This window comes from Haematobia irritans, chromosome 5, assembly GCF_050003625.1.
Source record: "Haematobia irritans isolate KBUSLIRL chromosome 5, ASM5000362v1, whole genome shotgun sequence".
In the NCBI taxonomy this organism is placed as follows: domain Eukaryota; kingdom Metazoa; phylum Arthropoda; class Insecta; order Diptera; family Muscidae; genus Haematobia; species Haematobia irritans.
This window is the reverse complement of record NC_134401.1, coordinates 68,659,654-68,686,271: the sequence shown is the minus strand read 5'-3', so window position 1 is coordinate 68,686,271 and position 26,618 is coordinate 68,659,654. Positions and strand designations below refer to the sequence as shown.

At 37.2% G+C, this 26,618-nt stretch overlaps 3 protein-coding genes across 4 annotated transcripts in view; 1 reads left to right on the top strand and 2 right to left on the bottom strand.

The window, feature by feature from the left end:
* Nucleotides 1-26,618, top strand: part of LOC142237895 (protein pangolin, isoforms A/H/I/S-like) — a 191,284-nt gene that overhangs the window by 123,979 nt on the left and 40,687 nt on the right. The gene's annotated exons all lie outside the window — the stretch shown is intronic.
* Nucleotides 8,750-10,024, bottom strand: LOC142239782 (uncharacterized). The gene has a single exon (XM_075311552.1). It carries the CDS (start codon nt 10,022-10,024, stop codon nt 8,750-8,752), a length of 1,275 nt encoding a protein of 424 aa, XP_075167667.1.
* Nucleotides 14,174-14,641, bottom strand: LOC142239781 (uncharacterized). Its single transcript, XM_075311551.1, has one exon. The coding sequence runs from the start codon at nt 14,639-14,641 to the stop codon at nt 14,174-14,176; it is 468 nt and encodes a 155-aa protein (XP_075167666.1).

Here is a 26,618-nt window from a genome sequence, read left to right as displayed (position 1 = left end):
TTTTTGTGTATTTTATAAATACCAATGTTGCGATTGATATGGAAAACAGAACAAATAGGAAATCTGTCATCCGAATGAGAGATCCGAATTATTGCTGTCGTGCGAGATTCTAGACATCATTCGTAGTAGCTCGTTTACATAATTTTATTACTGAATTATACGGCATTCCCTGTGGAATTGTATGACTTTTATTAATTAAACCTTGACATAGAGATAATTGAATATATATAATTAAATACTATATGTCAATTTATGTGAAAATGAACACCAGATCTACGTCAAAAAGGACAAGTCCAAGAATCTGGACAATTCTTCGGCCAACAATCTTTCGTTCAATTTTGCCGAGGAGTATGCATTCCCACCGCCCCCAAGAGTGGTCCACAGTCCAGCTGTTAGTTCTCTCTTACAATATAGACAATCCGTGGAGAGGCTTAATGTAAACGTGCCCCCGTTCGTTCCACGGGATTCGGCTTTGGATAAAAATAGTAGTTCTCACGGACATGATGCCTCACAAATTAATGAGCATCAGGCTCAGAATAATAATTAAGGCGAACAGTTTGATAAAGATGGAGGGGATTTACAAGGTGCAGGGGCAATTGGGGCTACTCCACCGAATTATCAAAACGCACGGCAGGGAAATGATCGAAGTGATTTTAATGAATTAGTGAGAATGTTTCAGGAGTCCTTCGGAATACCCATGATGAATTCCGCCGTGAACTAAGCCAGCTTAGAGGTTCTATTCATGGTTGATCGAACAGTCATGTTTCCACCAGTAACAGACAATCGGATCAATCTTTTTCCGGTCTTGGCGAAAATCTTGTACGGTTGCAGGAATGGAAAATTTTATACGATGGCACAAATCCGGTGTCAGATTTTCTTTTCAAGGTTGAGACACTACAGCAACGTACGAGATGTTCAGAGGAACATTTAATGTCGATCTTTCAGGTCCTTCTCAGTGGTAAGGCAGAAAAGTTCTTTTGGCAGTTCATTAGACGAAATAGGAGTGCCAGTTTTTCAATGCTTAGGCATGCGTTAACGAAAGAGTTTGGAAGTCTTGAAAGTGATCATGACGTTATGATCAGAATTTCATCTCGTAAGCAACACTCCAAAGAGACTTACGATGATTTTCACTCTAGTGTTATCGAAATGAACTACCGGCTTTCAAATCCGATACCGGATAGTTCTTTGATAGATATTATTAAACGGAACGTGAATACTCATCTTAAATGCATGTTATTCAATTCCCAACCGGGTACTCTTCATGAATTGCGAGATATGGCCCGTAAAGCTGAAGTGATATTACGTGACGGCAAGCACTACCCCATGCACACTTTCAGTAGGCATGTAAATGAATTGACGGTAGGAGAGGGTGAACCGGTTGATGAGGAGTACAGTGATCCTCAAATAGAGGCTGTCCAATTTTCCAAACGTTCACCACGACCAGATTATACTAGGATCCAATGTTGGAATTGTTCCTCATATGGACATTCTTATATATATTGTCCAGACGAAGTGAGGAACATTTTTTGCTATAAATGTGGAAACAAGGGTGTAGTTACACCAAACTGTCCCAACAAGCATTTGGGAAACCAGAAAGGAAACGAGATGAATCCCGGGTCATCTCGTTTGAATCCACGAAACCCCGGTTTAATGAGAAACACGTTGAATTGAGTAATATTTTTAAACATGAAGTGGACAATAAATTGAATTCTCCCAACTGTCCATTCACTTCTCGTTCCGACCCGGACATGTCAAATATAAGTAATGGAACTGATAATAGAATGTTCCTTTCGGGACCCAATGATAGTGATGAATTTTCGTTGAGTATTAGTGAACCGATTTTGAGGAATCGTGTTTCTAACAAAGTATTAAATGTCGCCAGAGATTTAAAGCTAGGAAAATATTCCGGAATATTATAGAGTCTACGGTATTTGCGAGCGATGATGTTCGGCCATTTGCAAAGATTTTGATATGTGGTGAGCCACTTCTAAGGCTACTGGATTCTGGGGCAAACGTTTCGGCTCTTGGAAAAAATTATCAAGATTTTATTTCCCGAAATAAGATAGTTTATAAACGATTAAATTCGACTATTGGTACAGCGGGTGGTCCTAGGCAAGAGATTGTTGGTTACTGTTCTCTTCCTGTTACTTTTAAAAACGTATGTAGGGAGATTATATTCTATTTAGCCCCTACCCTGACCCAAGATGTATACTTAGGTGTGAACTTCTGGAAGGAGTTCGCAATTGCACCAGGTATTATACCGTCCATTTCCGAAGTTGTGAAAGAGGAAAATTTCGATGATCAGAAATTTCATGATTTAACACCTGACCCAAGGCTGATGTTGGACAAAGTAATATCGGAATTTCCGTCATTTGAGAATATGGGTTTGGGTTGCACCGATCTTTTGGAGCACCACATAGATACGGGCGATTCTCCTCCTATAAAGACGAAGCATTATCCCTTGTCTCCGCCCCGCCAACAGGAGGCATATCAGGAAATCGAACATCTACTATCTATGGGGGTTATAGAAGAGTCTAACTCCCCATGGTGCTCGCCAGCTGTCATAGTGCGTAAACCGGGAAAAATTAGACTCTGTATTGACTGCAGAAAATTGAATTCTGTGACAAAAAAGAATTCATAACCTTTACCCCACATAGGCGGTTTACTAAGTAGGCTTAAGGACACCCACTACATTACCGGAATCGATTTGAAGGACGCCTTTTTACAAATTCGATTATCGGATTCATCGAAGGAAAAGACGGCCTTCGCCATTCCGGGTAAACCGCTGTACCACTACAAATATATGCCATTTGGTTTGTGTAATGGTCCACAAACTATGAGCAGGTTAATGGACAAGGTTATACCATCTAGATTGCGCGAAAACGTATTCATCTATCTAGATGATTTACTTGTCTGTAGTGTAGACCCATATGGCGATTTTAAAAGAGGTTGCGCATTGCTTGCGGTTGGCAAAATTGACCATAAATAGCTTCATTGCTTTCCATTGCTTTCGTTTCTCAGAAGTTCAATCGGGCACAGAGAAACTACACTGTGACTGAGCTCGAATGCTTTGCCGCAGTGCTCTCCGTTAACCGATTTCGGCCGTATATACAGGGTCTTCCTTTCCGTGTCATAACGGACCACTCTAGCTTAAGATGGCTCATGAGCCAATAGGATTTATCCGGCCGATTAGCTCGTTGGAGCCTTAAACTCCAACGCTATGATTTTAGGATCGAACCGCAAGGGATCATTCAATACGGTTCCAGATGCTCTATCCCGGTTCGATGTTGACGAACTTTGCTGCTTGAGTTCAGGCGAGGATATCAACTTAGAATCGGCTAATTTTGATGAGGAGGAATACACTGAACTACGGGATACGGTTTTAAAAAACCAGGCTTCTTTACCTGATGTACGCGTTCGAGATGGGAAGGTGTATAAACGAGTATCTTTTCGCACAGGCTTAGAAAACGAGGAAGATAATTTATGGAGGCTTTGGTTACCATCGGGCATTTGAAATATGTCTTGATTCACCTACCGCGTGTCATGGTGGCTATTTGAAAACCTTAAATAGGGTGAGACAGAAATATTTCTGGTCTAAGATGACTCTTGACATACGATCTTACATTGGATAGTGTGATATGTGTAAATCGGTTAAGGCTGCTAACCAAATTACTAGACCACCCATGGGAGATCACTTTCAAACTTTTAGACCGTTTCAGAGACTATATTGTGACTTTTTGGGTCCTTATACTTGTACGAAGTCACAGAATTCTTATGTCTAGATCATTTAAGCAAGTTCATTTTCCTCACACCGATGCGATCGGCCACAACGACCAATGTTTTGAAGTTTTTCCAGAATGAATTGTTCCCTACCTTTGGGGTCCCACAGTTTGTTCATACTGATAATGGGAAACAATTTGTCTCCAGGGAAATGAAGGAATTTTTAGACTTATATGGTATTAAACATATAAGGACCGGATTCTATTCACCACAGGCCAATGCCTCTGAGCGGGCAAATAGAGAGATTCTTACAAAAATTCGTTGTTTCCTATCGAATGAGAAGGAGCATTCCAATTGGGACAAATGTATCCCACAAGTGTTATCAATTTTAAGAAGCGATTTCCATAGCGCGATAAACTGTTCCCCTTATTATGCCCTGTTTGGACAAAATATGTGCCAGCACGCTTCGTCATATGAACTCCTAGAGAAATTAGATAGATTGAATTTCGATCAGATTGAGGTATCGGCACAAACTGATAGGCTTCATCAAATCCATGAAAGATTAAGGATGAACTTAGAAGTGGCGCACGACAAGGCAACGAAGTCTTATAACCTCCGGTGTCGAAGTATTACGTTTAGGGAAGGAGACATCGTATACCGCAGGAACCATACGCTGAGCAAAGCCTCTGGAAGAATAAACTCTAAATTTCTCCCGAAATACATAAAATGCAGGATCCGGAAAAAGATCGGGAGAGTCTATATGAAGTAGAGGATTTGGATGGTCATATGGTTGGACGTTATCATACATCGGATCTGAAGGGGTGAATTGCCAGGGTTGTGGGTCGAGCCACACAAAAAGGCCAACTCATTTTGTGATTTTAGGAAGAAATTGATATCTCTGTTCGTTAAAAAAAGAAACAAACACGAAATAGATTTTTAGAACGAAGCAGATTTGTAACAATTTCTTTCCAAGATTTGAATTCTGATTTCTGTTCAGCGTTTTAACAGTCCATATGTTCTGATATGACCATGCTATCATCATCAGCTGACCATATATAATGTAATGAATGGCAATGTCGTTATATTCTCGCTCTTTGTTGGCTTAATGAAGAAATTGAGAGACATTGAGCTACCGCGTTTTCCTGTGGGTATCATAGAAACCCAAGCGTATTAAGATCGTGAAGATTAAATTTCGTCGAAGTCAATTCGATAACATCTCACATTGTATGTGAAATTAAAATAATTTAATTTGTGTACGGTGTGCTATTTAATTGAGCCTACACGCGTATATACAACGTTTTAATTAATATAACAATTAGAGTGTTATTTCTACGAACTCTTTATATGAGAAATTTTTATGTGGAGACGACTTGGAAAAGGTTAGAATCGTGGAATTTGCCTACGAATGTTGAAACAAGAATTTTAAGATATATTTAAATTGTAGCAAATTACGATATATGTGCTAATATAAATATTAGCGGCCTGGTGGAATGAGGCTATTTTCGGATCTACTTTATATTTCATAAATCTTCACCTGAATTCCAAGCCTTCTTGTTTATAATACAGGTAAAAATGTCATAGATTTTCAACTGGGTCATTCATAAATTCCACGTGCTTAATGATCATTAATAAATTTCTATAGCGGCGTTCAATTTTTAACATTGGATCAAGAGAAGCAGAGAGTTATTGTCCCAAGCGCAGTGCGAGGGCAATGCAGGGGACGTGGTGGTCAAAAAGCTCTTCTCGATACATTGTTGTTGTCTATGCTGGTTTACTCCTCCGAGAGTATTATTATTTTTGTTTGTTTTATGGTTATACAACTTAATCGACAGGCTGTAAGTACATCATACAAGAGGGGAAGAAAATAATAGTAGAGGAGGCAAGGAGGGATAAACAGCTCACTGCCTATAATTGTATGAATTGTTTTGTTTTTGTTCATTGAATTACAGCCTATTGCAATCATCATCATTCTTCGCGCTGGATGGCCATTCATCTCGAGTTTACCCATATATTTTTATGTCATGCGACTAATTCAATGAATATGGAATTTATCATCAATGAAATTTATCAACAACTACTCTAGAATAAACATCATTTACAGGTAACTAATTATCTTCTTCCCAAACTGACACAAGACATTACTCATAACTCGACCCTTTGAACAATAAAATTTAAACTCAATTTTTATTTGTAATTTGCCATCAATATGTGTACATTATTTTTTTAAATTAAAATATTTAAAAGACAGTATGAAAAATGACTCTTATCTTTCCACATATATACCAAATTATGTTGTTTAAATATTTTGTAATGAATTTCTAAATATTCCAAATAAAGAGAATGCATGTAATTTTTGATAAAATGAAGTAAACGGTGCTAAATTCATTAAAAGGGGCAATTCGTGAAAACTAAGGGTGTTACGATTGCCATAGGCGTACTATATATAGGTAGGGTAGGGAACAATTGCACCCCAAGGGATAATATCATACCCTCAGTAGCTCTGGATTTATTTGTAATGAAGGTTTTTGCTCTCGACGGAATGGTATGTAATTTTGCTATGATTGCACGTATCCTCACGGAGTACAGAACACCAATTTGACCGTCTGAGCTGGTCGTACCACCTTTATACATGCCCGTGTACTTTTGGGGAGGTTGTTTGCAACAGAACGTGCAACAACTACCTGGGTAGAAATGCGCCTAACGATATTGAAGTTTGCCATAAAATACGAGCTACTTTTTTTGTGTACTGCAAATATGATGTTTCCATTTTAAATTCGGAAAACAATCATCATTGATCTTGGTGGTAGACTAAAACATTTTGGTGCGCTACTATAAATTCAAATTGTCGGCTTCAATTAATGATCCCCAGCAAAAAAATTGGAAGTTGTTACAGAAACACTTCTTTTAAAGCGCATCCCGGAATTCCCCATCAAGTTTTTTTCCACTTCCGATGCAGTCCTTTTGGACAAGTCCACAAACATTTCTTTAAAAGCGCATCCTGGAATCCCCTAACGATGCAATCCTTTTGGAGAAGTCTAAGTTTTGGACAATTAAATTTCGCAAAATGAATAGAAAAAAAATAAGAAAAACACCAATCCCGCTGGGATTTGAACTAGAGGTGTGCACGTGAGTAATATTTTGCACACGCACGATATTTTTTGGTAGGACTCACGCTCACGAAAAGAAAATTTGTACTCACGCACGAAAATCTTTTAAATGTCGTGATTCACGAATAATTTTATCAGTAATTTACCTATAGACCCTGATTGAAAACATGAGTATGTGTAAAATCGAGAGCGTTATAAAACTCTTGGCACCTAGGGTGTCACTAAAATTATAAATGAATTCAACTCGTAAGCATTTTATGTTCGTACGCGGAATTATTTTCGTGAGTGTGTTTTTCCGAAATTCGTTACTCACGCACACTCACTAAGATATTATTTTCGTGACTCACGCTCACGCACAACATTTGGTTGGTTAATCACGCTCACGTACACTCACGCCGTAGCCGTCAGCGTGAATCACGATTCACGCGTGAGTCACGAGTGAATTTCGTGTCACGTGCACACCTCTAATTTGAAACTGTGCCGTTTGAATTTTTCACTTCCATGGAAGTTCTTCTGAGAAGGTTTTGCAAATTACGATCATTTTTAATTTTTTGTTGATTTTTTATGTAAAATTATATTTATACAAAAATTTATGCCGAAAAAAAAACAAAATAAAAACGATGTATAATATTAAAAAATCTGCGTTCTTTAATAATAATAATAAAAAAATATCTCAGGAAGTAGTTAGAATGTCATGCCGTGGTGTCATATTAGGTTCATGTCACAAATATTTGAATAGTCGTTTGATGCAGCGTGTTCAATGGCGTCCTATGTCAAGGCCATGTAAAATTCATTGGAAGTGATCCAAGTTTGAACTACTTCCGGATCGAAAATTAGGGAGCCAAACTACTTTTTTGGAAGCTCTTTTTTTGCTGAGAGTCCAAAAGGAAAAACAATTCAAATTTCAAAAATCAAAAAATGAATTGAACTAACTGAAAGAAGTAGTTCAATGCTCTGAAATGAGCTGAAGTGAGCGGTGACTTCAATGAACGAAATTGCCCAACACTTTACATTTTTAAAAATGGATTATTAAAGAAAAGTAGTCGTGAAAAATGGAGATTTGAGCGGCTAAACTCGAACTTAATACCCACCTTAACTACGTTAATTATTTATTAGTATTTAGAGAAATGAAGTGTTTGTGAAGAATTGGTGGGATATACACCGAAAGAAATCTCTTCGTGAAAAGAACGAAAAATTTCATTCAAAATACGAAGTTTGTCATTGTTTTACAACCAAAGAAACTTTTAATTAAAATTATGAAATATTTTGTACTTTTTACGAAGAAATGTTCTTCCAATTCTTACGTAGTTTGTAAGAAAAAATTTTACATAGTTTGTAAGAAAAAAAAAATTAAAGTCCAAAGTGCATTTGGTTGTAGTAACAAGTTTAAAAATGTAATCACTACTTTACATCTAAGGTCTTGTTTGATTAATAACCAAACAAGATGAGTATACTTTTCATACTAATTTATTTACAAAAATATTTTTATTTATATACACTTACAAACTAAACTGCCTGTGCATCATACCAACTGATCGTAGCACACAACTATCCCTTATCTACTTTATTACATTAAGACCCTAAGTACGCACATTACACATGCACTCTTATCAGCTAGTGTAATGATTTTCTTTCGATCCTAAGTAAACAAATGCGTCTCTAATCTCTATCTAATGATAGAGACCAATTCTACGATATTTTTATTGTAGCCGTTATCGCATTCATATTCGAAAGGTATTTACTTTGAACATTCTGCTGGCCGAGAAATAGGCTATCTAGACCGTCGCACAACCTGCGTACTGAATAGCTAATCTCTATCTAATGATAGGGACCAATTCTACGATATTTTTATTGTCGCTGCTATCGCGACATGTTCAAAAGATATTTACTTTGAACATTCTGCCGGTCGGGAAATAGGCTATCTAGACCGTCGCACCCCCTGGGTACTGAATAGCAGCAATGAGCCTCTTTTTGATCATTCTTCTTATAAATAGACCGATGAGAATTAGTAATACTAGAATAACTAAAATAAATGCTAAGTGCCCTGACCAATGATGGAATCTTAAGCCTCTTAATTCGATGTTCTCTTTCTTCAAATGGTCTACGACTTTCTTCAGTTGGTTGATTTCTTCATGATGATTGATCACCACATTTCCAAGTGGTTTTATAATCCCTTTTTCTGCTGGATTAACTTCCTTCAATAGCATTGAGCGAAATTGGGACCTAATCTCGTTTCGTTGATGGTGGACTGCTACCAATGTTATTTCATCTATCCGAGCTGTACAGTCGGCTTCCAGGGATAGAATACCTTGCGGTGGAAGCTCCATGATGGCTTGCTGGTTGTCAGAACATTTTATATGTGCCGTTGCATTAGCAAATATCCTAAACAGCAAATTTCCATTTTGTTTCATTTGAATCCAATATGGACTACTCTCTACTTCATCATAATTGCACTTTAGATTGATGTGTGGCCTCAAAGGCGCTAGCTCGCAATTATTTGTAGAAGCATCTCTCCAAGGGAAATTTTCTTCGCACACAAATTCATCACTCAGTAGGCCATTCTGCTCAAACGGTATCGGAATTACTCTGTAGAAGTGTGACGACTGCCTATTAAAAAGGAGTATCTTCAAGTCGATTACTAATTGAGTGTCCACGAACATTCCATGCCCCTTCATCAAATGGAATACTTTCTTTAGTTCTGTACCTGTGCTCTTCTCAGGCAGCACGTTGCGAATCTTAAGTATCTTCGATTGCAGCTGACTGGGACTTAGAAGCATGGGGTGGACTTGACCATTATTCACATCCAACAATACGTTGATCATCTCCTTTTGCATCTCATCACATTCGTCTATCAGCTCGTGTATCTCTTTGGATATTATAAAGAACCGAATAGACTCTCTATAAACGAAATAGTTTTCGTTCATTGTAGCGCTGATATTTCCAATTTTACACTTTATATCCGTAAATTGTGAATTGATTTCATTTGTTGTTCTTTTTAGCAGATTGACCGTAGATTCAACTACTGATGTCTGCTTCGTTATTAATTCTTTCAGATCATGTTGATTTGCCAACAGATTTCTCATGTTATTTTCCATTGCCACGCGATCATCGTCGTCCATCACACCGAAGGCCCAATGTTGAAATGATCCTATAAACTTCAGTTGAGCTCCTCTTCGCTGCCGTTTATCTTGCCTCATGAACAAACGGTTATTCGCCTTAATTTTACTTATTTAGCTCCATACTCCTTATAACCGACCAGCACTGGTTCTCCAATATTTTGAGCTTTGGACATATCTCTGTCGACCTGTTAAGCAACCCTGCGGCAAGCTCCAAAGTATCCAAATACGGTTTCATCTCAAAATATATAATCATATTCCACGACGATGAGGTCATATGGATTTGCCATATAGGGTCCAAATACATTGCTGTGGAACTGTTCACTTCATTTAGAAATGAACCCTTAGAGGACATCACCAAGCTAAGGTTCACCATCATAGTCCACATCATCATCATCGATATTGCTGTCGACCTTGTCTCGATCCTACATGCTCTCTTTGACCGTGAGTTTTCCATATTCATCTCTTCCAATTTTTCACCTTCGTGCTCTAATGGGCATAACTTAGTGACTGGTCTTCTTAACTCTCCGCTTTGCATTTTGACAGTCACAACTCTTACTATTCCATCTTTACCCGTATGCACATCCGTAACCTTTGCTAAAGGCCAACAAGCAGGGTGAGAGTCTTCATTCTTCAGTATGACTATTTGACTCACCTCCAGGTTTCGATCTTTTCTTCTCCATTTCGTACGATTCTGCAAAGTGGTTAAATATTCCTCCTTCCACTTTCTCCTAAAATGAGTATTTATTCGCTGCAGCAGTCTCCACCTGCTAACACATCCCAAGCCTCCTTCGTCGCACTTCGCCGAAGCTTCAAACAATGGACGTCCAACTAACAGGTTGGCTGATAAGTCCCCGGTCTGACACATAGATGGCGTCGCTGGTATTAAATGCATATTATTTTTATATAGACCAACCTTCAAATGTCAAAATTTTACGTCTGTAAGTCAATTGTTTGTGAGATAGAGCGTCTTTTGTGAAGCAACTTTTGTTATTGTGAAAAAATGGAAAAAAGGAATTTCGTGTTTTGATAAAATACTGTTTTCTGACGAGAAAAAATACGGTGGAAGCAAAAACTTGGCTTGATAATGAGTTTCCGGACTCTGCCCCATGGCAATCAACAATAATTGATTGGTATGCAAAATTCAAGCGTGGTGAAATGAGCACGGAGGACGGTGAACGCAGTGGACGCCCGAAAGAGGTGGTTACCGACGAAAACATCAAAAAATCCACAAAATGATTTTGAATGACCATAAAATGAAGTTGATCGAGATAGCAGAGGCCTTAAAGATATCAAAGGAACGTGTTGGTCATATCATTCATCAATATTTGGATATGCGGAAGCTCTGTGCAAAATGGGTTCCGCGCGAGCTCACATTTGACCAAAAACAACACCGTGTTGATGATTCTGAGCGGTGTTTGCAGCTGTTAACTCGTAATACACCCGAGTTTTTTCGTCGATATGTGACAATGGATGAAACATGGCTCCATCACTACACTCCTGAGTCCAATCGACAGTCGGCTGAGTGGACAGCGACCGGTGAACCGTCTCCGAAGCGTGGAAAGACTCAAAAGTCTGCTGTTTTTTGGGATGCGCATGTAATAATTTTTATCGATTATCTTGAGAAGGGAAAAACCATCAACAGTGACTATTATATGGCATTATTGGAGCGTTTGAAGGAGGAAATCGCGGCAAAACGGCCCCATATGAAGAAGAAAAAAGTGTTGTTCCACTAAGACAACGCACCGTGCTACAAGTCATTGAGAACGATGGCAAAAATTCATGAATTGGGCTTCGAATTGCTTCCCCACCCACCGTATTCTCCAGATCTGGCCCCTTGTTCTCAGACCTCAAAAGGAAGCTCGCAGGCTGCAATGAAGATGTGATCGCCGAAACTGAGGCCTATTTTGTGGCAAAACCGAAGGAGTACTACCAAAATGGTATCAAAAAATTGGAAGGTCGTTATAATCGTTGTATCGCTCTTGAAGGGAACTATGTTGAATAATAAAAACGAATTTTGACAAAAAAAATGTATTTTTCTTTGTTAAACCGGGGCTTATCAGCCAACCTGTTAGGAAATGCCCTGGGGTTATGGTGTCTACATCCTCTGCATCGCTACTGAACTCATGCATCGCTTATGAATTTAGTTCCGCTTCAATGTGAGCCAGTACAGTGATAATTTCTTCATATGTTAACTTCGTGTCTCCAATAATCCTTTTCAGATGATACTTCATCGACTTAACCGCGGCTTCGCATAGACCTCCGAAGTGAGGAGCTGCCGGGGAATAAAATACCATCTTATTTTCTCATTCTCCACAACTGATGCAACTTTAGTGTTATTTTTCAAGGTTTCTACATAATCTTTGTCTAGTTGCTTTGATGCTCCTATGAAGTTCGTCCAATTATCCGAGTAGATATCACTTGCCTTTCCTCTTCTTGCAAAGAATCGCGCCAGAGCTGCAAGAAATGCATCCGTGGTAAGCTCGCTAACGGCTTCCAAATGCACTGCCTTTGTTACCATGCAGACAAATAAAGCTACATAGCCTTAATGGTTTTAGTCCCTCTAGTTTTTGAACATCTCAGTTGAATTGGTCCTGCATAATCCACTCCACAGTGTTGAAATGGCTGTTTTATACTTACTCTACACGTTGGCAGGTCCCCCCATCAACTGACATCTTGCTTCACCTCGATAGCGTATACATTTTGGGCAGCATCTTATACAAATCTTAATTCTGCTTTTTGCCCCGATAATCCAGCACTTCCTTTTAATCATATTTTCCATTAGCCGTATTCCCCCATGTAAAGTTTCACAATGTGTCTGCCGTATGATGTTTCCGGCTAACCTCGATTTTTGGATTATAATTGGATGTTTCTGGTTGTAGGGCAACGATGAATATTGTAGTATTCCTCCTACCCTCATCACTCCAGATTTGTACAATTTCGGATGCAATAAAGCTAATTTGCTTCGATGATCTACCTCTCCTCATATTCCTATTTGCCTCATCTCAGCCGGCCATTCTAGTTCTTGATGCAGTTTAATAATTGGCATTTCGGCATCTTCTAGCTCTCCTGCTGTCAAATACTCACTTCCTGGCTTATTTCTTCTCAAAACTTTTATAAACCGGAGTACGTACGCCATGACTCTTTGTTGCTTCTTAAACGACGAAAATTTCATGAGTCTTTCATAGACACTATCTTCTACTGCTGAAATTCTCGTCGCTGCTGACACCGTCGAATTCGTGTCTATTTTTTGCTAGCCATTCAGGCCCATTCCACCATAAATGGTAGTTTATTAATGTTTCGGGGAAAACACCCCTTGAGCCTAAATCTGCTGGGGTTTCCTTTGATTTTACATATCCCACTTGGCTTCATGGATTCGTTCCAAAATATCCACCACTCTATTCTTAATAAATTTGTCTTTATTTTTTGAATTGTTTATCCATGCTAAAGTAATCATAAAATCACTCCATGCATAAACTTTTACCGCTGATGTCACACTTTTTCTTATCTTTTGCAGTAGTTTTGCTAGGAGATGTGCAGCACAAAGTTCCAATTTTGGAAGTGTCTTGGCATTTTTGATCGGATTGACCTTGCCTTTTGCGGAGACTATTGTAATTTTTGAATCCACTTTCAGGTACACTATTTCTGCGTTTGCCCTTTCGGATGCATCTGCAAATCCATGCAGCTGTACTCCACTGTTTCAGTGCCTGCAAATTTCGTGTGAAATTCTTCCACTCAACACATAAACCTTCCTTCAATGTTAAGTCCCATTCTATTTGCTGGTTCCACAGATGTTGAATAAATAGTTTAGCCGTTACTGTGATCGGGGTCAGCCAACCCAACGGATCGAATCTTTGCTAGACTCGACAACGCCAGTCTCTTCGTCATCTATCTGTATGTTGAAGGTGAAACAATCCGTAGTAGGGTTCCATTGTAACCCTAATGTTTTAAGAAACTCATCCTCTTGTATCTGCAATACTTCATTTTCCTCTCTTCTGTTCACAGCACACAAAATATCCGGGTTATTGGCGATCCATTTCCTTATATGGAACCCGTAAGTCTCCAGTTCTCTCGACATTTGTCTCTGAATTTCAAGGCATTCTTCCTTAGAATCTGCTCCTGTCAGCAAATCGTCCATGTAGAAATCTTCGTGAATTCTTCGGCCTAGGTCTACATTTTGACATCTCTTACCAATCTCCAATAGCGTCCTTACAATCTCCATTAGCGTCCTTACAGAAACGGTACTGACGCTGTACCATATGTAACAGTAGTCAGCTTATACTGTTGAATTGGCTCGTTCTTACTATTTCTCCAGAGTACGTGTTGATATTCCTGGTCGACTTCTTCTATCATTATGAACATTTTTTCCACGTCGGCTGATATGACAAATTGCCATGATCTCCATTTGGTAATAATGTCGAATATGTCTCTCTGTAGTCTTGGCCGCATAAGAAGGATATCATTCAAAGATTTTCCGTTCGATGTTTTCGATGATGCATCAAACACCACCCTTACTTTTGAGGTAAGACTCGTTTCTCGTACTACCGCAGAATGGGGCATATAGTAATTCGCTTGTTTCTCCAGAGCTACTTTCACCATGTGTCCCATTGATATAAGTTCGTCCATCGTTCTTACATATTCTTCTCTCAAGTCTGGACAGTCTTCCAGCTTTTTCTCCAGACTTAAAAACCCAGTCATTGCCCTTTTGTGTGATTCTCCCAATTCCTTTTTTCAGCCAACGGCAATCGGACTACAAATCTTCCCGAAGAGTCTACTCGCGTTGTATCTTCATAGACTTTTAAGCAATAGTCATCTTCCTCATCCACTATCTCTTCAATTTCTCAAAATTCAGCCAATGAAACAAATTCGTTAATACAACGAATTTTTTCCCTTAATATAACGAATTCATCCTTGGTAGTTGTAGCAACTGTACCGCGTCTTGTGATACTGATGTTATTTGCGATCCAACGAATTTTTTCGGTAATATATCGAATTTTCTGAAAATCAACATAGCGTTTCGTACTATTAACGAATACTTTCATTGTATTAATGAAAACGTTTCGTTATATCAATGAACATTTTTCGTTGGCTGACTTTTAATGAAATTTTCTTTGTGTGAACCAATGTTTCGATTTGGATTTTAGTATCACTGAAAAATCTGGGTCTTATTTCCAGCAATACTTTCGATTTTGCCACTCCCACTATGGTCTCTCCAAGACCTCGAAGTCTTACATCTGCCTTCATCCTCGGTAGTTGTAGCAACTGTACCGCGTCTTGTGATACTGATGTTATTTGCGATCCAACGATTTTTTTCGGTAATATATCGAATTTTCTGAAAATCAACGTAGCGTTTCGTACTATTAACGAATACTTTTATTGTATTAATGAAAACGTTTCGTTATATCAATGAACATTTTTCGTTGGCTGACTTTTAATGAAATTTTCTTTGTGTGAACCAATGCTTCGATTTGGATTTTAGTATCACTGAAAAATCTGGGTCTTATTTCCAGCAACACTTTCGATTTTGCCACTCCCACCATGGTCTCTCCAAGACCTCGTAGTCTTACATCTGCCTTCATCCTCGGTAGTTGTAGCAACTGTGCCGCGTCTTGTGATACTGATGTTCCATTAATGCCCTTAATGTGATATATTCTCCCTGGAGGGATTTGACACGAACTTGGGCGGTCGCCAGCAGAACATTTGCTGCTGTATTGGTTGTCATAGCTTTCGAATTCATTATTCTCTCCAAATGGATTAAGGTGTTATGACTCAATCCGCACTTTTGGCATTTGCACTCGCTTAAACATCGCTTCTTTTTCCCTTGCTTCAGACATCTGAAGTACAATTGGGCCGACTTTACAACTATACCTGTCATTGCATGATACGTTTTCTTGAACAAGTCGTGGAAGTAACTCCATTCCTCCACGTTTCCATTAAACCATGGTATCTCTATCGCGTGAGCTCCTTCTTTTAAGTCACCTATCATCTCAATTACGTTTTCTATTTTACCTTTCATCCTGGCTTCTGTATTGTCCAATTCTTGATCCACTTCTTCCATCCCGTACTCTATGCTAAGTTTTAAATGTAGATTCTTGATTTCGTCGAATTGTTTTTCCCACGTAGCCTTCCTATTTTCCAATGCGTATTTAGAAACTCCAAAGGTCTCTACCTCTACATAATCGGACAGTTTTGTTATCTTCTTTCGGAATTGATACAGCAACGCATTCTTCTTGTTAATTCCTTGTGTTGGAATTATCACCGGTTCTTTGACCGCAGAGTGCTCCCTTTCTTCCACAAGCTCTTCTTTCTTCTTTTCCTGCATTTGCCTCCGCATTTGCAGCATCTTCTCCATCATTAGCTTCTGAGTTTCCATCCATTGCTGCATCTTTTCGGTTAGCGCCGCCATTTGCTCTATGCCCACTGGTCCACTGGTTTTTCTTTACTTGATTGAGCCCCTTTGGCTTAATGTTACTTTTGACGTAAGTTGATTTTTGCCTTTTTTGCGTTTAGTTTATATATGTGCACCTTTGGCGTTTATTTGTTATCTTTGCCCCTTTGCCGTTTATTTTTTATTTTTGCCCCTTAGGCGTTTATTTTTTATTTAAATTTGACCCCTTATGGCTTTTTGATTTTTCTGTTCCTTCTCTGATCTTTTTCTCAATGGGAAATTAATTTTTCTTTCCCGTTGTTGAAGCCACGGGGACGCTTCTTCCCTGATATATTTTATATCAGAGGACTTTTGGGTTTAACTGAGTTTCTTACCTCTGGTGGGGGAAAACTCAGTGTTATAAAACCAATGATCCGGTTCGAAAGACCAAATGTTTGATTAATAACCAAACAAGATGAGTATACTTTTCATACTAATTTATTTACAAAATTATTCTTATTTATATACACTTACAAGCATCAGACCAACTGATCGTAGCACACAACTATCCCTTATCTACTTTGTTACATTAAGACCCTAAGTACGCACGTCACACATGCACTCTCAGCTAGTGCAAAGATTTTCTTTCGATTCTAAATAAACGAATGCGTCTTTAATCTCTATCTAATGATAGGGACCTATTCTAAGGTATTTTTATTGTCGCCGTTATCGCTTTCATGTTCAAAAGATATTTACTTTGAACATTAATGTATAATTTTTAGTTTTATTGCTTCCCTTTTATTCATAGCATGAGAAGTAGCATAGACATGAATAAAAAAAATTGAATAAAGGAATACACTCAAGCACATTATCAAAGACAATTTTATGTCGCGAACGGAAATTTTACAATTTTAATGAAACTTATTCGTTATTTTAAATAAAATGTTTCGTACTTTTTATGAAGAAATTTTTATTTTCATCTATGGATTAAACCCTTACAGACTAACAGTAATATATTACATTATATACATATGGTTTGTTAATATATCAATTATTTAATAATAATGTTATATTTTTCTTTATATTGTATTTCTCTTCTGACAAATCAAGATAATGATAAAATTTATTGAATTCATTACAAAGACGGCGAAGTGGATCGTTGTTTTCAAAGTTCGTTCGAAAGTATTCAATGTGGAGCAGTTCAAAGTTGCGGGTAGGTCTAAACGGTACATTGAACGATATGCTGTTAATAAAGAAATCAGATTTAAGTCTTCCGTTAATTACATCAACCGTAAAACAGATATTCAGCATGGTATGTCTTTCATGGTATCATATCAGCAAATAGCTGAGAAATTGCAAATTACAAAAAAAACATATGTCCTCATTTTGGGGACTTTGGTGATTTTTGATACCGATTTTGGAAATGATATATTCAGCACTATTTCTTAAAATAATTTTCCCCTGCAAAAATCATAAAGATATCATATTTAGTTCAAAAGTTATTAAGGTTTCAATTCATATTTTTAATTCCCAAAAAATCTGAATTTTTGAAAAAATTGTTCATTGCCCCAAAAACTTCAAATTTTCGTAATATTTGTTTTTTTTCATTACATAAGAAAAAAGTTCTCTCAATTACCCTTCCAACGATGTGTTATATTAAGACCGGTGCTTAGCAAAATGCGGCAAAAGCTTGCACAAAACATCACTAACTTGGATAAAAACATGCATTTCTGCAAATGTACGTTTACGAAGCAAATCAGTGAAAAAATCTGGCTTCTGGAGCCATACAAGTGCATATAGGGCGTAAGATATATATATGGGGGCTATATCTAAATTTGAACCGATTTCAACCAAACTCGGTAAGGAGTTTGGTTTGCGTGCAAAATGTCAAGCAGTTAAGAAAATAAGTTATAATATGAATATGTTTGTAATATGAAGAGTCCAGAAATAAAATGAAACCCTACAAGATTTCGCAACAGAAATTGAGCGGTTAGTGCTTTTAACATACCGAGGAGAGAGTCATCATCTTGTTCATCGTATTAAGATTGAGACCGTATCCGTAAACGTGGGATACGGTGTGGATACACCTATCAGACGTCTGACAACGTGCCAGCCGCAGAATACCAAATACCAAAGAATACCGAAGTAATAATATGGGTTTCTTGAATGGAGATTTTGAAGTCGGCCAATTGTGGGTTGTTGAACCAGCAAAAAACAAAAAAGCTTCTTGATTGCAAATGCCCTGGTAACAATGAAAGAAGAGAGACTGATGCCAGTTCATGTCTTGAACTTTTCTGCCAACCAAGAGCTGATTGCAAAATTTTCTGATATTGGCAAACGTCACCAGTCGAGGCAATTGTCAACTTGGTAAGCAAATCGTCCAAGGTACATGTTGAAGCGAAGACACATTTAGAAGGTTATGTCGAAGTTTGGACACGTCATATATCACCCCCCGAGAAAAATAAGGCAAAGCAATTGTTATGGAAAAACGTCTCTGTCTTTGCTTTTGAGAAGAGAAATCAACAGCTGTGGTAAAGCATGAAATAAGTACCACAGAGCAAAACGAGATGAGGCTCTGAGTGGGCTACAAAAAGATAAATGAAAGAAAGACAGTTATCCACTTCCACGCATTGAGGACACACCAGCCGGAACTAAATGGCTTTACTTGCAGAGTGGCTATTCGCAAGTAGATGTCGCCGCAAAAGACAAAGAGAGAAAAAGCTTTTGATGTTAATGGGGGTCTTTGGCAATTCAATATAATGCCATTCGATGTAAGCAAGGCTTACATCGAGAGACTGATGGAGCGGGTGCTGAAGGGGTTGCATTGGAAGTCCTTGCTTGATATACCTCGACGATATCATAGTTATGGGCAAGGCATTTGACGAGCACATTAAGAACTTGAAGGATATAATCCAGCAGCTGTCAGCCCCTAATAACAGGAATAGTTATTTCATGTGTAAATTCAAATGATGGTTTTAAATTTATTCGTAATAAGGGGACTTAATTCAAAGTTTATTGATACTCACATATCGTTAGAAAATGTATACTACTCTCATTATGCAACCTTGTACTCTCGGCACAATTAGTTACGTTGTCGCATTGTTTACCCTTTCGGCATTCTATCTGTATTATTAACTTGTATTGTCCATCAACAGTGTACCAAAAGGGTAAATATTAAAGAACCAAAAATCCTTCAATAAAATTACGTTTTATTGATTGCATGAAGAAAAACTAAATTCTTGTGTTTTATTTATTTCCAATCGATCCGTATAATTTGCTTACAGCAACTACCAGTGGGATTTTGTAATTTGTCTTCAAGCTGACTACGTAAAAGAAGCGATGAAAAGAAGGGCAGACTTTCTTATTATTTATTTATAAGTCCACTAACAGGTGCGTATGTTAGTGATCTTTTAAATAATTGAGCTATCCGCGCGTGTTTTTTAATTTAAATCCAAAGTACTGCGGTCGTTTCACACCATTGCATCAATAATTTCGTTTTGCCGACGGCAAATTGCATTTCCATATACACACATTCATTGCTACATACTTACGTACGTTTCTTTCGTTTCATTAAAAGAAATTTAATTGAAATAATAATCAAAATAAAAAGTGAAAATTTCTATTGTATATGCTAGTGTTGGGTGGTGAATTTAAACGTTGGCAAGTGTCTATTTACTTCAAAACATTATTTACAATTGCGTTGCTTTGATTTGAAGTAAATAAAAGGCTCTGTTGGTCGTATTAAAAGAACAAGTGCTTGCGAATTTGCATTGTACATTGTGGCCAGTGATACAAACATGTTTATAAATATCTTCATCTGTTTGTCTATTTTCTTTTGTTTGAAACAGGGTCGCAAGTCGTAAATATTTCGAAGAAAATTATAAAATTTTGTGATATGGCTCATATTTCTTCCCCTTCCGAGAGAAGACACTCAATTGATAATGTGTCAGTTCGATCAAATGCTTCTAGGGAATAGTTTTTATTAGACACTGACCATAGTTTGGAGCTAACCCCATGAGACATTGATGTTTTTGATGGTGACTTCTGGAGGAGAAGAAACGCATTTTACGAGTGCTACTTCTACTTCAACTAGGCAAGTGCTCAATGTCTGTAATAATAGGTCAGTTTATTGGGAACTGCTATAGTGAATGTTGTTCACCAGGGTACTACATAGGGAAATCGTATAACGTGCGGTTTCAGTCGAATGTGATAGTTTCGTGTCGAAAACGGACATTGTGCTCACGGTGCATTGCGTTTTATTGAAATTACTTTACGGTAAAAATGTGGTGAAATATGTTGTAAGCTGTCGCACTTATTTTTGATTTTCAACAGCTCCATGGAGAATTTTACACCATTATCCAGACGGAACAACAGCGAGGACTACGTCCTCATAAGTGAATGAAGGTGTAGGGAACATTGCTGCACCGGCTTCTGACGTCGGGATAACCCCAGATGTAGCCTCTTTACAAGAGGTAGTACCAGCGCTTCTAGTTGTCCCTCTGTCGGAAGTTGATTCGGCTCCCGCTGATGTATCGCAACCAACATAGTTATTTTAATATGGTCGACGGCTGCTAAACAAATCATTTCAAGAAAAGAAAAAATCGCTAAAAGAAAGAAAAAATGCTGAATGTTCAAAAAAACAAAAAAAAAGAACTGACAATTGCGCCCTTTATGTAGTATAGTATTTTAGTATGCAGTTACAGCATAGTTGGATATTGAAAGGTGGGCGGAATGTTTAAGTTCAAATGATGTTTTTAGATTTATTCGTAATAAGGGGTGATAGTGAGGAGGTGAATTCCCTCTAAATTTATATGGGGGTGTAATTCAGGTCGATATAGATCATTCAATTTGTCACCATAAATTTGAGGTCGACTTTGACCTCTAGAAGTGGCACTAATGTCCGTCTGAATTTTACCATACTTGTATGTCGTTGGTTTGTATTTAATAAGTTTTATTTATAATTTCAATATATATGTACACGTTTATTTCTATTTTATTTCTCAAAAATAATTCACATTATTTTAGTGGTAATGTCAATTTATTACTTTCTATGTTAATGTCTTTTTTTTACGATTGATCGTTTTGTTTATTTTCTATTGGAATGACGCAACCGATGTAAAGAGTTGACGACTACGGACTTCTTCTTGCTGATCTTTGGCTTGTTAAAGTGCAGAGAAGAAGAAGTCATTATCAATAACAGCAACAACAATAGGATTGTCGCTATCCGTATTGAGAGAGTTGTTATTGATTTGTCATTCTATTGCATATAGAGATGACAATTAATAGGTCAGTGAGCCCAGTTTCGACTAAACACCAAAATGTTTTCAGCGATGAATTTTCCCACCTCAGTAATGCTGGTAACATTTCTGAGTGTTTCAAAGCTTCTCCAAATTGCAGTGGTTTCACTGCAATTTGGACTCGGATATGGGAGGTCCCTTGTTATTGAGCTTAACATAGAATCAGTGATAAGGGAGAAGTTCACCACTGTGGTATCACATTGGACTGAATAGTCTAAGTGAGCCTGAAATATCGGGCTGCCCCTATACCTAACCTAATTCAAAGTTTATTGCTTTCCACAATTAGTTACATTTGCTAATGAGTCGCGTTGTTGACGTTTGCCGCCTTTCGTCATTCTATATGTGTTGTTTACTTGGATTACGCCCATCAACAGTGTTCCAAAAGGGTAAATAAAGGGTGATTTGTTAAGAGCTTGATAACTTTTTTTTTAAAAAAAAACGCATAAAATTTGCAAAATCTCATCGGTTCTTTATTTGAAACGTTAGATTGGTCCATGACATTTACTTTTTGAAGATAATTTCATTTAAATGTTGACCGCGGCTGCGTCTTAGGTGGTCCATTCGGAAAGTCCAATTTTGGGCAACTTTTTCGAGCATTTCGGCCGGAATAGCCCGAATTTCTTCGGAAATGTTGTCTTCCAAAGCTGGAATAGTTGCTGGCTTATTTCTGTAGACTTTAGACTTGACGTAGCCCCACAAAAAATAGTCTAAAGGCGTCAAATCGCATGATCTTGGTGGCCAACTTACCGGTCCATTTCTTGAGATGAATTGTTCTCCGAAGTTTTCCCTCAAAATTGCCATAGAATCGCGAGCTGTGTGGCATGTAGCGCCATCTTGTTGAAACCACATGTCAACCAAGTTCAGTTCTTCCATTTTTGGCAACAAAAAGTTTGTTAGCATCGAACGATAGCGATCGCCATTCACCGTAACGTTGCGTCCAACAGCATCTTTGAAAAAATACGGTCCAATGATTCCACCAGCGTACAAACCACACCAAACAGTGCATTTTTCGGGATGCATGGGCAGTTCTTGAACGGCTTCTGGTTGCTCTTCACTCCAAATGCGGCAATTTTGCTTATTTACGTAGCCATTCAACCAGAAATGAGCCTAATCGCTGAACAAAATTTGTCGGACGTAAAGCGCGAAACACATTTCGAACCGAACACTGATTTTGGTAATAAAATTCAATGATTTGCAAGCGTTGCTCGTTAGTAAGTCTATTCATGATGAAATGTCAAAGCATACTGAGCATCTTTCTCTTTGACACCATGTCTGAAATCCCACGTGATCTGTCAAATACCAATGCATGAAAATCCTAACCTCAAAAGAATCACCCTTTATTATAAGAACCAAAATTCCTTCAATAAAATTAAGTTTTATTGTTCTGGCATATCCAATTCCGGACGAAAAATTTGTTTTGGATACAAATGGTAGCGCATATGGTATTGGTCTCAACAGATTGACGGAAAGGAGAAGGTCATTGGATATTTCAGACGAACATTGTCCAAGCCCAAAATGAACTACTGCGTAACGATAAGAGAGCTGTTAGCTGTCATAGAGAGTAAAACATTTCCACAAATACTTGTATGGGTAGCATGGGAAAGCGAGCAAGAGCAGTCAAAATGTGAACATCGTAGTGGATTCCAAAATAAGAGACGTTTTAACGGAGTCCCAGTGGAGGTCAACTGGGAATAACCAAAACCGCCGTAACGTTTTTGAAGTCGCAACGACTACTCGAAGTCGAGTCTGAATTTGGACATTTAAGTTGTCGGTAACACGTTTTTAACGGACTTCGACATGAAAAAAAAAAAACAAAAACTGAAAACAACGAATGAATTTAAACGTATAAACTGTAAAAGGGTAGATGCAAGAAAAATGGTAATACACCCATAGAAAAATTATTACCATACTGGCTCAAATCGATATTGTACAATATTAATACCAAACGGTACAAGCGGTACGCAAAGCATGAAAGTACCATATAGTATTATGAAAATACCAATTTGGTATTGAAAATAATACCTAAGCAGTATTAATATTTATACCATAAAGGTATTGATGTATAAACAGTGCGGTATTACCAAATAATACCAAAGCGGTATTGGGTTTAATACAAACCCGGTATTTATTAATACATGTTAGTTTAATAAAACGCACGCAACAAAGACATTTTTCTTTAATGTATTTAGTATATAAAATAAATACATATATCTCATTTTTCATCATATTATTTTCTAAAAATTATTCTCTAAATGCTATGACCCATCGCAGGCACTGCACGCCTCAAGTTGTTTGCTGTGAGATTTGGGAAGCTTTCGTATGTCTCTTACGCATCTAATGAGAGAAGAATGTCGAATTAACAAAAATTAATAGTGCTAAAAAATATTATACTTATCAATGCTTCACAAATTTAGTTTTTTTGGTCGTCACGGTTTTCAAGAAATATTGTGATTAACTCGCCTACATCCTTTATGTGAAGAAAATAAACTACAAAGGCGACCAATTAGTTTTTAGCAACGCCGACATATCATACGTTATGGAGATGTAATAGTTAATACCATAATAATACCGGATGTAAATGATTTGATATAAAGTGGTATAAAAATTGAAAGGTAACCTGAACCAATCTATTACTACGAAACGGTAATGGCCACGTACCGCCTTTTTTCTACCAGTGTAGTTTTTTTCATACTGACAATGCTATGAAATATGCAACCGAAGATTATATATCACTGCCGAGCAATTCTACTAAATTTAGAAATAAAATTTTCAATGAAGCAGGAAAGAAAACCCGACTCTGAAATGGACAATGAAGTTACTACCAGTGTTCGAAATGGCTCCGAGGCTCCGGCTCAGCACATTTAACAAAAAAGGGCTCTTCAGTTGTTTAGCTCTTGCTCTCGGAGCCCTATGAATAATGTGCCAAAATGAATGAGCGGCACTGAAAAATAGGCTCTTTTTGAGCTAATTTAAACGAAAAACTCTTGGTGTACGGTGATGCCGTATGTGTATTTTTTTTAAGTTGAAATTAAAATGAAATGAATGGAGACGGGCAAACACGTTGTGAGCTCTGATTTGATTTTTTAATTGTGTTCTTATACAATTTGTATATAACCCTCTAAATATTAAACCACGATAGTAAGCCAGTTTTAATGATTTCATTGATCGATTACATTTTTTGCAAACAGTTTCACCAGTTTCTTCATTGGTTTGAAAATATGTGCATGTGAATTATCAATATCCATTTTTGTAAGGCAAATTGCTGATTTTCAAAAATTTCTTTGCAGGCAAAATGTCTGTTAATTTCCGTTATTTTGAAGCTTTTGTATATTGTGAGCTATAAATTACTCTCATGTATATTTACTTTGTTAGGGATTTTTGTTTTGATCTAGTTAGTTTGTAATTGTTTTAGTTTTGTTTGTCAAATAATTTGAATGTACAAAAAAATATATTTGTCATTCTAAGAAAATTTTCAATTCGTGTGTATCGGTTGTGTGAATAAAAAGAAAAGCCATTAGATTTTCTTTTTGCAAACTGAGACTGGCTAAAAGATTAAAAAAAAATATGTGAATATACGACATTGCTATGGATTGGAACGCGAAATAAGGGTTTTGCATATTACATTTATGGGAGGTAAATATATTGTAAAAAAAGGAAATATGAATGTATTCTCTACAAATTTTCACCATTTTTTTAGGAACTGGGGAATTTCTCGTTCCTCCCAATGCATTTTTTTATCATTCATTACCCCATAATAATATCCACGGATATTATTATGGGGTAATGAATGATAAAATGAATGATAAAAACAGCCAGAAACCGGAAGTGCCAATAGGCCTGCGGTCATCAAGGAAAATTTTGCAGGTGAGTTACAAAAATGAATTTTAAGACTCACTCGTTTTCTACACAAAACAAACATAGATTCGGAATTAGTTTTAAACAACTATTTACATTTTGTTTCCTTTTTCAATTTTTTTGTTTGTATAACGTTAATCAATTTTTCTATGCACCGTTAATTGAAATAATTATTTTTTTTATTACAATCTTTTTAAATATTTTAATATAAAATATTTAGTAATATACAGGTCTGTTCCCAATTTCACAAAATTTTGCGATTTGTACCGAAAATAAAATCGTGCGATTTACAATTGCTTGTTCCGGAAATCGCGCGAAGGCGTATGGAATTGAAAATTTCAATTCCAAAATGTGTCATAGCTGTTGAAATCAGCTGTTAAAAAAAAAACATTTTAGTCCAGCAAATTTTTTTTTGAAAAAGAAAACAATAAATGAATCTGTAAGCTACAAGGAATGGCTTTTTTGAATGCAATTGCCTATTTCGAAATACATAGACGCCCCAAAATGAGCGAAAATTAAGAAAATTACAAAATAATTATGTTATGGCGCCACGCTATTCAGTGTTGCATTGAGTTTCATTCTCACCAGTTTCTAAATGAAATCGAAATATTTGGAACACGATATGCGAATCGCAAACTTCCATTCAGAAGATTGTGTCAAAATGGGGTCGCTCCAAAATATACGCGATTATTACTTTACAAGTACATTATTTCGATATTTTATATTTTTGATTTACTGCCAAGACATATAGCAATTTATTATTAAGCATGTTTTATACAAGCTTTACAATATCTTTGAAAAATTGATTAATTTATTTTGAATTCGCAGAGGCAAGTCTCATCGTAAATTTTTTGCGATTTTCGATGACCGGAATAAGTCTAATTGGAGAAATCGCAAATTTTTTGCGATTACGATTATGGGAGCAGGCTTGATAGTCACATTGTTTAATAGGTTCATGTATATTGTGAGCGGAGCTGTCATGGCGGTCTCTATTTAAAAAGTCCCGAGCTTCATGTGTGCTCAAATAAAAAAGGGTTTTTATGTTTGCCCATTTTTGAGCAAAATTCAAACACTTGAATTGTATATTTTATTTGCAAACAAAAATCAGTACTCGCACCGGAACGTAAGCAAGAGGACTCGAAAGTTATTGCGTCTA

What these genes read in the sequence shown, in the direction of transcription:
- LOC142239781 (XM_075311551.1), bottom strand. Translation starts at nt 14,641, where the DNA reads ATGACTGGGTTTTTAAGTCTGGAGAAAAAGCTGGAAGACTGTCCAGAC.
- LOC142239782 (XM_075311552.1), bottom strand. Translation starts at nt 10,024, where the DNA reads ATGAGGCAAGATAAACGGCAGCGAAGAGGAGCTCAACTGAAGTTTATA.